Source organism: Hyperolius riggenbachi, chromosome 5 (genome assembly GCF_040937935.1).
Source record: "Hyperolius riggenbachi isolate aHypRig1 chromosome 5, aHypRig1.pri, whole genome shotgun sequence".
NCBI lineage: Eukaryota > Metazoa > Chordata > Amphibia > Anura > Hyperoliidae > Hyperolius > Hyperolius riggenbachi.
In genome coordinates, this window is record NC_090650.1 from 252,186,588 (window position 1) to 252,203,243 (window position 16,656).

The window sequence follows — 16,656 nt, forward strand, 5'->3', positions numbered from 1 at the left end:
CCCAGTCCAGTGTGTAAAGGCAGAGTATAGCGCAGCAGAAGCAGTGCTGTGCCTGTGCGACCATCCTGTCTGTAAGCACGCTACATGTGGTAGGAGATGCTAGGCACTAGGGCGAGTGATGAGCGGACAGGCAGAAGCACAGCACTGGACTCCAGCGGAGAGGTGAGAGCACAGCTTCTGCTGCACTATACTCTGCATTTACACACTAAGCTGGGATAGTGCAGGAAGGTGGTGTGCAACAAATTGTGACAGGATTGGAGAGTTGTCTGTATCTCAAACTCCTTATATTATGCATCCATTGGGGGGGGGGGGAGGGCTTGGGGTCGTGACATAGAAATTATTGCCTGGAGTGACAAAAAGGCTAGAAACTCCCCTGCTATAAAACAATCGGAGAACGTGTCCTGATCCGATCTGATTTTTTTTTTTTTACACCAAGCAGATGACTGGGTGCGTGTACTTTATCTGCAGAGGTACAGGAAAAACAGGTCCGATCCACGGAGGCCCCACCTGGCAGCTTACAGCTTAAACTTTCTGCTGCTATCGTCGTGGTGCCATATGTCACAGGACTCCTTCACACCTCTTAAGAAGTCCATGCATTAACAGGTCAGAGTTGTATTGATGGCACAAGAGGGGACTACACAATATTAAAAAGGTGTTTTTTATGTTTTGGCTGATCATGACAATCACTGGCTGGCTGCAGTATCATTATAGTCAACTGACTTGTTTATTCTGTTATTGTTTACACCTTCAGACCGTGGTCCATCACTGAAAGTTTGTGCTAGACTTGTTCCTTTTCAGCGCTAAGGTAAGATTTATTTTCTGCCGCAAACGTGATTTCCGTTTTTCTGTTTGATGACATTTCAGGCACAAGGGATTGGTAGACACCATTAACATTACTTATAGAGTAACAGTATGTAGAGCATTATAAGACCCTACAAAGCTGTTAATTGCAGAATTTGTGTCCCTTGAAGGCACTTAGACCTGGTTTTTGGCACACAGTTTTTCGGAAAGTTTTTAGTGTTTGAACATGCGCCTCATTCTGCAGCAGATGTCACTTGTCAATGGGTAATCTCACACTGTGTGAGATATTATGCTGCAGGATGGTAGCTATTTTCCCACATGCAAAAATTCAATGTAAGTGTGGGACATCCCATTGACTTACATTGTAATACAATTTTGCACATGGGAAAAATGCTAGTGATTGTGACAAGTGTGCTGCATGCCTAAAGTAGTCATTGAAGGCACATCAAATTTACCACACCTGTTGTTCTCCACACACTAAAAGTCACAGACATCAGCAGAACTCTTTCACTTTGTGTTCCTAGCGTCCAATGAAAATCACATTGGAATCAGATCCAAATGTAAAAGAAGCCTCAGGCTGCACTGAGAAAAAAACTGCTGACAATTTGAAAGGGGGCCAGCACTCCTAATGTATGGAAGCAGGACATTTGGGCGCATGAGGCAGGTGGACAAAAAGGGCGCCGCCAATCACTCCCATAATAAATATCGTTTAATCGGAGCCCAACAGGAAAAAAGGGCGCCGGAGAAAAATAACGTTTTAAAAGCGGCGCCCGGAGACTTTTAATGTTTTATAACTGCTTCTCATGATTACACATTATTTAATGATTTATCATTTTTTACACATTATTTTTAAACGAAAAACAGTACAATATTTTTTAAAACATTTTTAAACGAAAAATTGTAAAATTTTTCTTTTTCAAAACATTATTTTTAAACGAAAAACCGCACAATATTTTTTAAAACGTTATTAATGCTTATCACAGGGGGTCTTAGGTTTAGGCACCACCAGGGGGTCTTAGGTTTAGGCACCACCAGGGTGGTCTTAGGTTTAGGCACAACCAGGGGGGTCTTAGGTTTAGGCACCACCAGGGGGGTCTTAGGTTTAGGCACCACCAGGGGGGTCTTAGGTTTAGGCACCACCAGGGGGGTCTTAGGTTTAGGCACCACCAGGGGGGTCTTAGGTTTAGGCACCACCAGGGGGGTCTTAGGTTTAGGCACCACCAGGGGGTCTTAGGTTTAGGCACCAACAGGGGGGTCTTAGGTTTAGGCACCACCAGGGGGGTCTTAGGTTTAGGCACCACCAGGGGGGTCTTAGGTTTAGGCACCACCAGGGGGGTCTTAGGTTTAGGCACCACCAGGGGGGTCTAGGGGGTTAGGGATAGGTACAGGGAGGGTTCTGTGTGAGAGTAGGGTTAGGTATAGCTTTAGTAACATTCTTATTAATGTTTTATAAAACGTTATTATAAATTTCACTTTTTAAACAGGGAAGATTAACGTTTTTACAATTGCCGATTTCATACACATTATTTAATGATTTATAACTTTATAAAACATTATTTTTAAACGAAATACAGCACTCTTTTTTTTTAAACGTTATTCACGCTTATCGTTTAAAACCGTGCGCCCTTTTTTCCCGGCGCCCTTTTTTAACGTACGCCTAATTTATACAGAGCTAGACACACTGTACCAAGAGAAATATGGAAGCAGCATGATACAAAAGCACCACTCAGCAGTAACAGTGTTTGCACAAAGAGACTTACCTAAGCCAACATACTATCTACAGCTAATGAATGGCATCTACCAGAGAATGAGTATGTTGCTATTTAAAGAAAACCTTAGAAAAGGGGGGAATAAGAAATTATACTTCCTTGGGGCTTTCTCCAGCCCCATGACCATTGTTGCCTCCCTCGCTGTCCTCCCAGGTGGCTCCATTCGCCTGCTATGGGCAGTAATGATCGATCAGTCTCGTCATTCGAGTTCTTCTGTGCATGCCCGGCCGCGCACCCATTGTGACTGCGCAGTCCTACCTGATGACTGACGCGATTGAACGAGGATTACCGGGGCTGATAGCAGGCGAATGGAGCCACCTGGAAGGACAGCGAGGGAGGCAACAGTGGTCATGGAGCTGAAGGAAGGTCCAGGTAAGTATCAATTCTTTTAACAACCCCCATCTCAGGATCTCTTTAAAGCATCAGAAAGCCACACTTTGTTCATTTTGATAAAGGTCAAGCTGTCAATATTCTTTGTGGACAGGAAATCCCCACCCCTCTAAATCATGCTAAATATTCTCTCCAAAAAGACAATCGCAGTAGTGTAGACCAGCACCTTTAATACATGTTCTGAAAGCTTCTCCCAGTGGTCCATCTTGTTAGTGTCCAAACTGGTGCTAACATACTCGTCTATCATCAAGGACAGACCTTGCTTGTGTGTTCTAACTGAAGCCAGGCCTGCTGCTGTAACACCTCTGGAAAGCTTGTAACACGTCTGGTAGACTTCCTGTGCTGGTGCTACTACAAGGTTTTTGCTAGTGATGAGTGAATATTGGCATTTTCTTTTTGCCATAATTTTTTTTACAAAAAATACACATTTTCAAATGCCTGCCATGGGTAGCAGAGCTGGGATCAGTACATCTACCATCTTAAAGGGAGCCTGAAATGAGAAGTATATGGAGGCTGCCTTATTTATTTCCTTTTAAACAATACCAGTTGCCTGGCAGTCCTGCTGATCTAGTTGGCTGCAGTTGTGTCTGAATCAGACCAGTAATAAGCATGCAGCTAATCTTGTCAGACTTGATAGGAACACCTGATCTGCATATGCTTGTTCAGGGTGTATGGCTAAAAGTATTAGAGGCAGAGGAACAGCGGGACTGCCAGGCAACTGGTTTTGCTTAAAAGGAAAGTATGGCAGCCTCCATATGACTCTCGCTTTAAAAAAAGTGTACTTTAAAAAAAGTATTTGAGCAGGCACCTCCAAAGCTGCTCTTTACTGGGGACACATAAATCCTCTTCTTTAGTGGCATTTGGCCGTTTTGACCCTGTAGTTAGTGAGGCCTCAGAAAAGAAAAAGTAAATATCTTTAAAGTGTACCTGAGATGAAATAAAAAGAAAAATTCATACACACCTGGGGCTTCCTTTAGCCCCCTTCGGCCTGATCGATCGGCGCCATCCTCCGCCGCCTGGATCGTCCGTTATTGGTCCTGGTAGCATGGCCCATTGATTACCATGAGATCTCAGTTTAACTGAAGGTTTTTTCCCCTTGTGGACCAGAGCAATTTTCACCTGTCAGCGCTCCTCCCTTTCTTTCACCAATAACTTAATCACTACTAATCACAGCGTAATGATCTAGATCTTGTTTTTCTCACCACCAATTAGGCTTTCTTTGGGAGTTGCAGTATGCCAAGAATTATTTTATCCTAAATGCATTTTAACATCAATAATAAGAAAAAAAAATGAGTTTTTGGCCATTATAGTGTTAAAATAAAACATTCGACTGTGGATAAAAGCCACACATTTTATTTGCCCGCTTGTCCCGGTTGTACTAGGGAAAAAATTTCCCTAGTACAATGTATGGCGCCAATATTTTATTTGGAAATAAAGGTGCATTTTTTAGTTTTGCATCCATCACTAATTACAAGCCCATAAATTAAAAATTAATAGTAATATACCGCCTTGACATACATTTTTAAAAAGTTCAGTCCCTATGGTAATTACTTATATATTTTTTTTTAATGTAATTTTACGTAAGCAGGTGAATCGGAAGTAATGCGTAGCAGTGTAACAACATGAAGATACAATGAATGCTGGCGTCTCGTAGACGCTGGTATTCATTGAATCGGGGACTTAGATTTATGAATAGGACCTGCAGGCCCATTCATTAACTCCCCCTCTAAGCGGCGGTAACGGCGGTGCGCGTGTGGGGGGGAAAGGGAGCGAACGGTGGCTGCATGCCGCTGCAGACTTGTATCCACGGCCCTGGTGCATCCTGTCAATTTTGCAGGGCCGTGAATATACTGCCCGGCATGCAGCTTAAAGAGAGCCTGAAGCCATAATAAAATGGCTTTTTTCCTTATATATAGCAGGGGCATGTGTGCCCCTGCTAAAACGCCGCCATCCCGTGGCTAAACGAGGGTCCTTTCCCCTCCAAATCCCCCCTGTGCTGCCCAGGGAGCACTTCCGTGTGAGGCGGGGCTATGAGCTGCAGCCCTGCCTCACACGCGTCTATCAGCGGCGGATCTCCGCCTCTCCCCCGTCCCTCTCAGTCTTCCTTCACTGAGAGGGGCGGGGGAGAAGCGGAGATCAGCTGCTGATAGACGCGTGTGAGGCAAGGCTGCAGCTCATAGCCTTGCCTCACACGGAAGCGCACAGGGGTAGCAAAATCTACGACCAAGTTGGTCGTGATTTTGCAGAGGGGGATTTGGAGGGGAAAGGACCCTCGTTCAGCTGCGGGATAGCGGCGTTTTAGCTATATATAAGCAAAAAAGCCATTTTTATTATGGCTTCAGACTCTCTTTAAATCATTTTTCCTGTGCAGAAAACATGCACAAAAAGAGTCAAGTGTGTCCCCTACCTAAAGAAATGCTGTAGTGAGAGGAATATGATAGCAGCAATTAAATCCTTAAAAATATATTCAGATACTCTCAGCTTGCTAGTGATGATTGGTGATGTCAGACAGGTGAGAGTGTTACCTGAGTCTAAGCCTACAGTCTCAGATATAGCTTGGGATGTCTACATACCAAGGTAGTGGAGATCCCAACTTAAAAAGGACTTGAGCACCTATCACAGCTTTGTTGTGCTGCAGCTTCTTTAGTAGCCATTGCATCCTATCCCTTTCCACCCTCAACCTTACCATCACTTCCCCTTCATTCAGGTCTGTCTAAACTCACAGTGTTAAGGATGTCTCAGGAAAAATATTTTTACTATTTTCAAATGTCATTTAATAATTAAAATATTTTATTTTTTAGTATAATATTTTTATTTGAATACCGATAATGTCACAATGTCAATGAAGGAAAGATTGTAAGATTGTAATTATAAGTAGCTTAGTGTACTCATTGGAAGGATATTCTTTAAAAAAATAGAGCTCATTGCTTTTATTTGGGGGAGAGTAGTAGTCCAAAAATAATGTGATTTGTCTTTTTGAAAAAGGCTTACTTTCGCTTGGCAACTTTCTGGTGAGTTACAATTGATTATCATTTATTTAGGTCACAATGGAATCAATAAGCAAAAGCATCAATGAATTTTCACTTGACATTTTTAAGGAGATTGACAATGCCAACAAAAACAGCAATATTCTATTTTCTCCTGTGAGCATCACTTCTTCGCTCTCTTTAGTGCTACTTGGAGCAAAAGGAGACACAGCCTATCAGATAGAGAAGGTAAGAGTCATTCTTTTTTTTGTCATGTTCCAGAAATAGGAACATGATTTTAGTAGTCATATACTGAAACTGCCTAAAGAAAACTAAGCTTACTTTAATTCCTTAAATAAAACAATGATTCTGTTATATCCGCTTCCACTTGCTAAAAAAAAATGAATGAAACAGAGTCCCAGAGTTTTTCCGGAAGAGCAGATGTTCTACCCATACTACCTATGGTGCTAATGTGTCCGCTCCAAACGTGACATTAAAACGAAGAAGAGCAGACACTGAACTGGTCTGCTCTGCTCTCTGCTGAACAGAACAGATGCAGCTCGAGGGGAACCAAGCCTTAGAACCTTTTTTATTGTTTATGTCAAGTTTGCCATTCACTTCAGTTTATGCAGTGTTCGCATAACCAGTTTTCCTGTCTATTTCCCAATGACCATTGAGCAGCTAGGATATTATTTCCCATTGGGACTTGTTTACTGAGGGGTCTCCAGAGATTTCATTGTATCTTTAGTGAAGATTCCTGAGCAAGCATGAGGGACATTGCTAGGATCCTAAGGGCCTGAGCCCACTAATGCAGTTGTGTGCAGTTGTGTCCGCTTTTCAGCAACACATCAATGTTACAGATGCTGATAAGCGGACACAACTGCGTACAACTGCACACAACTGCGTTAGTGGGCTCAGGCCCTAAGAGATCTGAGGCACTTATGGGCACACCAGCTGGAAAATGGGTGCGGCTGTGCACCAGAATGTGGGTGTGGTCATGGGTAGAGTCAAACTTACATGAACTTAACAGTGGTCTAAGTAAGCCTGACCAGCAACATGTTGGATGAAGCCTCTTCTCCATTAATACAAAAAAAAATGCAGCATATCACACAAATAAGCACTTAAACATAACAAGACAGAGTTACTTGGCTTCTGTGATGGTTAGTCTGGTTGGTCTGGCCTGCCGCCAGGTTATCTGGCACTTCCTACCATAGTATTCCCAGACCTTCTACTGGACCCCCTCCCATGCTCCCACAGGCCTTCCATTGAAGCACTACAACTCTCAGCATGCCCACATAGAAGAACCACAGTTCCCTGCATGCCTCTATAAAGGCATCAAAGCACCCAGCATGGCACCACAGAACCCAGTATGCCCCATTAGAGGCACCACAGCTCCCAGGTTGCCCGCTATTGAGGCACCACAGCTGACCCTGCCTGGTGGACATCCGGGGCACCCCAGATTAGATTCAGGGCACGTGCTACTGATCTTTGGGGCTAGTAAAGCCCCTGTCAAGCATTATTGGGAACCTGAAGGGAAAAAAGTGCCCCTTGGCGGTACTTACCTCAGGAGGGGGCAGCTTCTGGATCCTTAAGAGGCTTTTCTCATCCTTTTCAGCCCCCTTCCAGTGCTGGGACCCCTGAAAGACCTTGCACAGTAGTAGACCTTGCACCAGGCACAGTAGTTAGCTTTCCGCTTATGCTCCATGATAGAAATAATACAGTGGCCTTCCTCACACAGGCGCACTAGCAGATTTCCAATCGGGCTCCAGCAGAAAAAGCTGCAGGCGTGAGCCATCTATTTCTGTCAGAGCACGAGCCGAAATCCACGAGTGCGCATGCGGCAGGTTTCTCTGCTAGTGTTATTAGTGGTTCGGGGGTCCCATAGCTGGATCGGCCTGGCGGAGGAGGATGGGGGAAGCCTCATTAAGATCCAGAGGCTTACCCCTCCCAAGGAAAGTATCTGTTTTTTTTTTTTAACTCAAGATTCTCTTTAAAGGGTAGATCTACAAAATGAAACATAATGACATGTTGTACTCATATATGCGTAAAGTTATTTAAAGAGCAACTCCAGTGAACATTTTTACTGTTGGCAGATGATGTAGCTGCTGCATGGTTTTTTGGCAGTTGGAAACAGCTGTAAACAGCTATTTCCCACAATGCAGCAAGGTTCACAGACAGGAAACTGCCAAGAGTACGTATCTTTCTTGTGGGAGGGGTTTCACCACAATATCAGTCATACAGCGCACCCTGATGGTCTGTTTGTGAAAAGGAATAGATTTCTCATGTAAAAGGGGTTATTAGCTACTGATTGGGATAAAGTTCAATTCTTGGTCGGAGTTTCTCTTTAAATTTGAAAGAAGCAACTGAATTGTCAATGTCTAAAATTGCTTACTAAGGTCCAACCATTCAACTATATGTACATACATAAAATATCTCTAAAGCGTGAATATGTACATAAGTATATCTCTCTATATCTATCATCTAACCTGACTTTATATTTCTGATACATTAGACATAAGCCCCACCTACACCTCAGGGATACAGCCTGTAGATCTGTGGACTAAATTAATGTGTGTATTTGCAAAGGGAACACCATGAACAAAGCTCAGGCTGACGCCTATTATATAAAAGACACAATTCCCAATACCTCTCACCCCTTATTGGAGCTTTGTCAGGGAACTACAATGTGCCAATTGCTTGTGCAAACTAGTCAACAGCAGCATAAACCCTTTTTATAGAAGAAAAAAGTAAATTAGCTTGTGGTGCCCAGGCCAACAATAACTTGTAGCATGAACACCTATAACACAAAATAATGAGGGTCTTAATAATAACAAAAAATACTTTTTCCGTAAATAAGCGATTAATTAACAATTACAGGTCACCCTATTAGAAATCAATCAACTGCCAACTAGTGTTGGGCGAACAGTGTTCGCCACTGTTCGGGTTCTGCAGAACATCACCCTGTTCGGGTGATGTTCGAGTTCGGCCGAACACCTGACGGTGCTCGGCCAAACCGTTCGGCCATATGGCCGAACTAAGAGCGCATGGCCGAACGTTCCCCGAACGTTCGGCTAGCGCTGTGATTGGCCGAACGGGTCACGTGGTTCGGACCCGAACGCGCTCTGATTGGCCGAACTGTCACGTGGTTCGGGTAAATAAATACCCGAACCACGTCATATCTCCGCCATTTGTCTGTGGGTTTAGCTTTGGGTAGGCAGGCAGGGTAGTTCGCGCTCCAGCCACGCTAGCCAGGGTCCCCCCCAGTCATTGTGTGTCGCTGCTGGGAACAGTAGTACACCGCTCGTTCAGCCACACTATATAGCATTCTGTGTACTGTTCTGTGTCTGCTGGGAACAGTAGTACACCGCTCGTTCAGCCACACTATATAGCATTCTGTGTACTGTTCTGTGTCTGCTGGGAACAGTAGTACACCGCTCGTTCAGCCACACTATATAGCATTCTGTGTACTGTTCTGTGTCTGCTGGGAACAGTAGTACACCGCTCGTTCAGCCACACTATATAGCATTCTGTGTACTGTTCTGTGTCTGCTGGGAACAGTAGTACACCGCTCGTTCAGCCACACTATATAGCATTCTGTGTACTGTTCTGTGTCTGCTGGGAACAGTAGTACACCGCTCGTTCAGCCACACTATATAGCATTCTGTGTACTGTTCTGTGTCTGCTGGGAACAGTAGTACACCGCTCGTTCAGCCACACTATATAGCATTCTGTGTACTGTTCTGTGTCTGCTGGGAACAGTGGTACACCGCTCGTTCAGCCACACTATATAGCATTCTGTGTACTGTTCTGTGTCTGCTGGGAACAGTGGTACACCGCTCGTTCAGCCACACTATATAGCATTCTGTGTACTGTTCTGTGTCTGCTGGGAACAGTGGTACACCGCTCGTTCAGCCACACTATATAGCATTCTGTGTACTGTTCTGTGTCTGCTGGGAACAGTAGTACACCGCTCGTTCAGCCACACTATATAGCATTCTGTGTACTGTTCTGTGTCTGCTGGGAATAGTGGTACACCGCTCGTTCAGCCACACTATATAGCATTCTGTGTACTGTTCTGTGTCTGCTGGGAACAGTAGTACACCGCTCGTTCAGCCACACTATATAGCATTCTGTGTACTGTTCTGTGTCTGCTGGGAATAGTGGTACACCGCTCGTTCAGCCACACTATATAGCATTCTGTGTACTGTTCTGTGTCTGCTGGGAATAGTGGTACACCGCTCGTTCAGCCACACTATATAGCATTCTGTGTACTGTTCTGTGTCTGCTGGGAACAGTAGTACACCGCTCGTTCAGCCACACTATATAGCATTCTGTGTACTGTTCTGTGTCTGCTGGGAACAGTAGTACACCGCTCGTTCAGCCACACTATATAGCATTCTGTGTACTGTTCTGTGTCTGCTGGGAACAGTAGTACACCGCTCGTTCAGCCACACTATATAGCATTCTGTGTACTGTTCTGTGTCTGCTGGGAACAGTAGTACACCGCTCGTTCAGCCACACTATATAGCATTCTGTGTACTGTTCTGTGTCTGCTGGGAACAGTAGTACACCGCTCGTTCAGCCACACTATATAGCATTCTGTGTACTGTTCTGTGTCTGCTGGGAACAGTAGTACACCGCTCGTTCAGCCACACTATATAGCATTCTGTGTACTGTTCTGTGTCTGCTGGGAACAGTGGTACACCGCTCGTTCAGCCACACTATATAGCATTCTGTGTACTGTTCTGTGTCTGCTGGGAACAGTGGTACACCGCTCGTTCAGCCACACTATATAGCATTCTGTGTACTGTTCTGTGTCTGCTGGGAACAGTAGTACACCGCTCGTTCAGCCACACTATATAGCATTCTGTGTACTGTTCTGTGTCTGCTGGGAACAGTAGTACACCGCTCGTTCAGCCACACTATATAGCATTCTGTGTACTGTTCTGTGTCTGCTGGGAACAGTGGTACACCGCTCGTTCAGCCACACTATATAGCATTCTGTGTACTGTTCTGTGTCTGCTGGGAACAGTAGTACACCGCTCGTTCAGCCACACTATATAGCATTCTGTGTACTGTTCTGTGTCTGCTGGGAACAGTAGTACACCGCTCGTTCAGCCACACTATATAGCATTCTGTGTACTGTTCTGTGTCTGCTGGGAATAGTGGTACACCGCTCGTTCAGCCACACTATATAGCATTCTGTGTACTGTTCTGTGTCTGCTGGGAACAGTAGTACACCGCTCGTTCAGCCACACTATATAGCATTCTGTGTACTGTTCTGTGTCTGCTGGGAACAGTAGTACACCGCTCGTTCAGCCACACTATATAGCATTCTGTGTACTGTTCTGTGTCTGCTGGGAATAGTGGTACACCGCTCGTTCAGCCACACTATATAGCATTCTGTGTACTGTTCTGTGTCTGCTGGGAATAGTGGTACACCGCTCACCCGTCACTGTATAGCATTGTGCTCTGTGTCGCTGCTGGGAATAGTGGTACACCGCTCACCCGTCACTGTATAGCATTGTGCTCTGTGTCGCTGCTGGGAATAGTGGTACTGTATAGCATTTCTGTACTGCCACTGTACTGCTGCCAGTCAGCGTGTACTGTAAGGATAAGTGAAATGAGGAAGAAATCCGGTGAAAGAGGGAGGGGCAAGGGAAGAGGTGTTTCCCCTGACGGTTCACGTACAGGCCACAGGGGAGCACCCAAGAAAACCCACTCAATACCGCCCATGTTGTCCAGGACAACAACCCTCACAAATCCAAAAGAACAGGACCAGATAATTACTTGGATGACCTCTCAAGCGTCCAGCAGTGGGTTAAGCAGCACCAGCACATCACGCACGAGGTCCGAGTCCTCAGCCAGTTACAAGGAGCCAGTGGGCACAAAGCTGACACAACCGGCAGCGACACCACACACACAACTGCCAGATAACCAGTCCGATGAATTACCTCAGGACACAATGGGGTATTCGCAGGAGCTATTCCCAGCCCAACAAACTTCCACCTTTCAAAGGTCAATGGAGGAACAGCCAGAAATGTTGTGCCTGGATTCACAACCGTTAACTGTGGGAAATGCACCGCGCACTGAAATACAAGGCGAGTCCGAAGAGGACTCGGAAACCCAAATCCCAGAGCAATTTGGGCAGGAGGGGTTGCAATTGCAGGAGGTCGGCCGACAAGATCTGGAAGACGACGTTGGAGTGTGCTGCGCAGAGGTTGTTGTGGGGAGCTCTACTCCACGGCGGTGGCCCACAATGACATATGACGAGTTTGAGGAGATGGAAGAGGAGGGTATGGACAATGTGGACAGAGACCCAGATTTTGTTTGTGAACGAGAACATCGCCGTCGTAGCAGCAGCACAGATGAGTCTGTTGAAGAACACACTGCTGCACGAGTTCGCCTTGTGCCACAAGGTAGGCGGCGCGCAATTTCAGGCACCACAAGCGTGGAAGTTCAAGTGAGAGGCAAAAGAGGAGCAAACAGAAATCGCCAGCAAGGAGGCAGGTGCTCCAAAGTCTGGGCTTTCTTTGAAGACTGCACTGAGGATGTTACCATGGCGATTTGCAAGGTGTGCAAGACCCGCCTGAGCAGGGGGAAAAATATTAACAACCTCTCCACCACCAGCATGAGCCGTCACATGCTATCCAAACATCCCACTCTTTGGGCAAACGCGTCAGGACAGGGTACCAGAAACAACACTGCCTCCCTTGGGTTCACCAGACTCACCACCAGACCCGCCTCAGCAGCAGCAGTAGCCCAGCCATTGCGTGGTTCACAACATTCACAAACATCAGACGACGCTGACACTGTCACTTTCCGGAGTAGTGCTCTTGAGGTCTCCCAGTGTTCATCAAACACAACAACCAACAGCCCTTCCGTGTGCAGCGCTACGGTTCAGTTGTCTGTGTCGGAGATGTTTGAGCGCAAGAGGAAATTGCCAGCAAATGACCCCCGGGCCGTGGCAGTAACAGCCAGCATAGCCAAGCTTCTGGCCTGCGAAATGCTGCCATATCGATTGGTGGAGACAAACAGCTTCAAGGGCATGATGTCAGTGGCCATCCCACGTTACGTGGTTCCCAGCCGCTACCACTTTGCACACTCTGCAGTGCCTGAGTTGCATGAGCACGTGGTCAGCAAAATAACCCGAAGCTTGAAGAATGCCGTTGCCTGCAAGGTTCACCTCACCACTGACACCTGGACGAGTGCGTTCGGCCAGGGTCGATACATCTCCCTTACCGCGCACTGGGTGAACCTTGTGGAGCCTGGCAGCGATTCCTCACCTGCTACGGCACGGGTGTTGCCCACGCCACAAACAGCTGCACCGCCGTCCCTCCCACTGGATAACAGCAGCACCTACCTCTCTGACTCCTTCTCCTCCAACGCATCTCAAAGCTGTACCTCATCCGGAAACGCTAACCCAGCAGCAGTAGGATCGTGGAAGCAGTGCAGCACAGCTGTTGGCATGCGTCAGCAAGCGTTGCTGAAGCTAATCTGCCTTGGGGATAAGCAGCACACAGGGGAGGAAATTTGGAGGGGAATAAAGGAACAGACGGATTTGTGGCTGGCACCGCTGGACCTGAAACCGGGCATGGTTGTGTGTGATAATGGGAGTAATCTCATTCGCGCTTTAAGGTTGGCTAAGCTGACACACATCCCTTGCCTGGCGCACGTGATGAACCTAGTAGTTCAGCGATTCCTGAGGACATACCCAGGCGTGCCCGATCTGCTGTTGAAGGTGCGTCGAGTGTCCAAACATTGTAGAAATTCCAGTACTGCTTCGGGGGCACTCGCCAAGATGCAGGAGCGCTTCAATCTCCCCCACCATCGCTTGCTGTGTGATGTCCCTACGCGCTGGAATTCTACGCTGCACATGCTAGCCCGCTTTTGCGAGCAGAAGAGTGCAGTGGTCCAGTACATGACGGCGCAGTACCGAGGCGCATCCGGCCAGCTGCCAAGCTTCTGTGGATCCGATTGGGCCAACATGTTGGACCTCTGCCAAGTCCTCCAAAATTTTGAGCAATCCACGTTGCTTGTGAGCAGTGACAACTCTTCAGTCAGCATTACCATACCACTGCTGTGTTTACTGAAGAGGTCGATGTTAAAAATCAAGGAAACAGCTGTCATGATGCAACTGGGGGAATCTGAAGGAGAAAACGATCAGCGTGATGGTACCAACATCAGGCCATCCGCCTCAGGGAACGCTGGCCCCAGCAGCTATGACGAAGAAGAGGAGGAGGAACAGCTGGAGTTGGAGCAGGAATTTCATGCCACCACTGACGAGGGCCAGAGCGGTGCACGTTGGACTTCCACAATTCAACGCGAATGGTCAGCAGAAGCAGACCAGGAGGAAGGTGACGACTATGATGCATCACAACAACTATCACAACGCTCACAAGAGGATGATGAGGATTCTGGTAGGACTCTGGCACACATGGCTCAATTCATGCTAGACTGCATTGAACGTGACCCACGCATTGTGCGCATTCTGGACAACACCAATTACTGGGTTTATACCCTTCTGGATCCACGGTACAAACACAATGTTCCAAAACTGCTTGAAGAAAGAGTCAGACAGGTCAAAATGGAAGAATACCAGCAGGCCCTTGTGGAGACTTTAGAGAGGAGATTGACATCCTCCCCCTCCTCTAGCCAGTTGTACGCAGACAGACTGACTTCCGCAAACCCAGGACGACCAGGAGGGCAGCAAACAACGCAAGCCGCAGCTAGTACCCAAAAGGGAATGGTATCGGCAGTGTCCTTGGAGTGGGAACATTTTCTGACACCCATGCAGCCGCAGCCCACTGAACAGCAAGCGTGCAGATCCACCTCCAACACCGATCGCCTGGAGAAGATGGTCAAGGACTACATGTCAGATGGCGTAGCTGTGTCGAACCATCCATCTGCACCCTTCAACTATTGGGTATCGAAGCTAGACACCTGGCACGAACTGGCAATGTACGCAATAGAGGTGCTGGCTTGCCCGGCAGCCAGCGTTATGTCGGAACGCTGTTTCAGTGCTGCCGGAGGCATCGTCACAGATCGGCGTATCCGCCTCTCTACAGAAAATGCAGACCGTCTGACTCAAATTAAAATGAATCAATCCTGGATTGGAAATGACTACGCAACACTCCAGGACCCCAACCAAGTAACATGACCAATGAACATCTGGGATGGTGTTGCGTTTCCGGGCCCTGTTTATTGAACCTCTCATCTGTATTACATTTATGACTGCATGGCGGCAAAAAGCATTGCTGCTATATCCGCACGCTTTTTGTCCACATGCAAGGCCTGGGTTGTTGTGTCTCACAAAGCGTGGCCTTCTCCTCCTGCGCCTGCTCCTGTTCCATCACGTCTGCTGCTGCTGGGTTAGCGTTGCCGCGTGGTCCCTGTTTATTGAACCACTTATCTTTATTACATTTATGACTGCATGGCGGTACAAAGCATGCTATCCGCACGCTTCTTGCCCTCATGCAAGGCCTGGGTTGTTGTGTCTCCCAAAGCGTGGCCTTCTCCTCCTGCGCCTCCTCCTGTTCCATCACGTCTGCTGCTGCTGGGTTAGCGTTGCCGCGTGGTCCCTGTTTATTGAACCACTTATCTTTATTACATTTATGACTGCATGGCGGTACAAAGCATGCTATCCGCACGCTTCTTGCCCTCATGCAAGGCCTGGGTTGTTGTGTCTCACAAAGCGTGGCCTTCTCCTCCTGCGCCTCCTCCTGTTCCATCACGTCTGCTGCTGCTGGGTTAGTGTTGCCGCGTGGTCCCTGTTTATTGAACCACTTATCTTTATTACATTTATGACTGCATGGCGGTACAAAGCCTGCTATCCGCACGCTTCTTGCCCTCATGCAAGGCCTGGGTTGTTGTGTCTCACAAAGCGTGGCCTTCTCCTCCTGCGCCTCGTTATGTTCCATCACGTCTGCTGCTGCTGGGTTAGCGTTGCCGCGTGGTCCCTGTTTATTGAACCACTTATCTTTATTACATTTATGACTGCATGGCGGTACAAAGCATGCTATCCGCACGCTTCTTGCCCTCATGCAAGGCCTGGGTTGTTGTGTCTCACAAAGCGTGGCCTTCTCCTCCTGCGCCTGCTCCTGTTCCATCACGTCTGCTGCTGCTGGGTTAGCGTTGCCGCGTGGTCCCTGTTTATTGAACCACTTATCTTTATTACATTTATGACTGCATGGCGGTACAAAGCCTGCTATCCGCACGCTTCTTGCCCTCATGCAAGGCCGGGGTTGTTGTGTCTCACAAAGCGTGGCCTTCTTCTCCTCCTGCGCCACCCTCCTCCTGTTCCATCACGTGTGCTGCTGCTGGGTTAGCGTTACCGGTCCCTTTTCCTGGAACCTCTTATATGTATTACATTTATGACTGCATGCCGACAAAAAACATGTTACCTGTGCAAAGAAAACAGACATTTCCCGCATTTAAAAGACAGTTTTCCCTTTGAAACTTTAAAATCGATTTTTTCAAAAACTATAAGCTCTTTTTGCTAATTTTTTTTTCCTCTTGTACCCACTCCCAAGGTGCACATACCCTGTAAATTTGGGGTATGTAGCATGTAAGGAGGCTTTACAAACCACAAAAGTTCGGGTCCCCATTGACTTCCATTATGTTCGGAGTTCGGGTCGAACACCCGAACATCGCGGCCATGTTCGGCCTGTTCGGCCCGAACCCGAACATCTAGATGTTCGCCCAACACTACTGCCAACCAATCACAATAT

The 16,656-nt window shown here is 47.1% G+C and overlaps 1 protein-coding gene across 2 annotated transcripts in view; it reads left to right on the plus strand.

Moving 5' to 3' along the window:
• The first annotated feature begins 488 nt into the window (after positions 1-488).
• Positions 489-16,656, plus strand: part of LOC137518659 (leukocyte elastase inhibitor-like) — a 60,779-nt gene continuing 44,611 nt past the window's right edge. Inside the window, exons 1-3 of one of the 2 annotated variants that reach the window (XM_068236789.1) lie at positions 489-652; positions 752-805; positions 6,002-6,175. In XM_068236789.1, coding sequence (XP_068092890.1) covers positions 6,008-6,175 — 168 coding nt within the window. In that variant the 5' untranslated portion in view covers positions 489-652; positions 752-805; positions 6,002-6,007. The remainder of the gene's footprint in view (positions 653-751; positions 806-6,001; positions 6,176-16,656) is intronic. The other variant, XM_068236790.1, reaches the window with a different exon arrangement.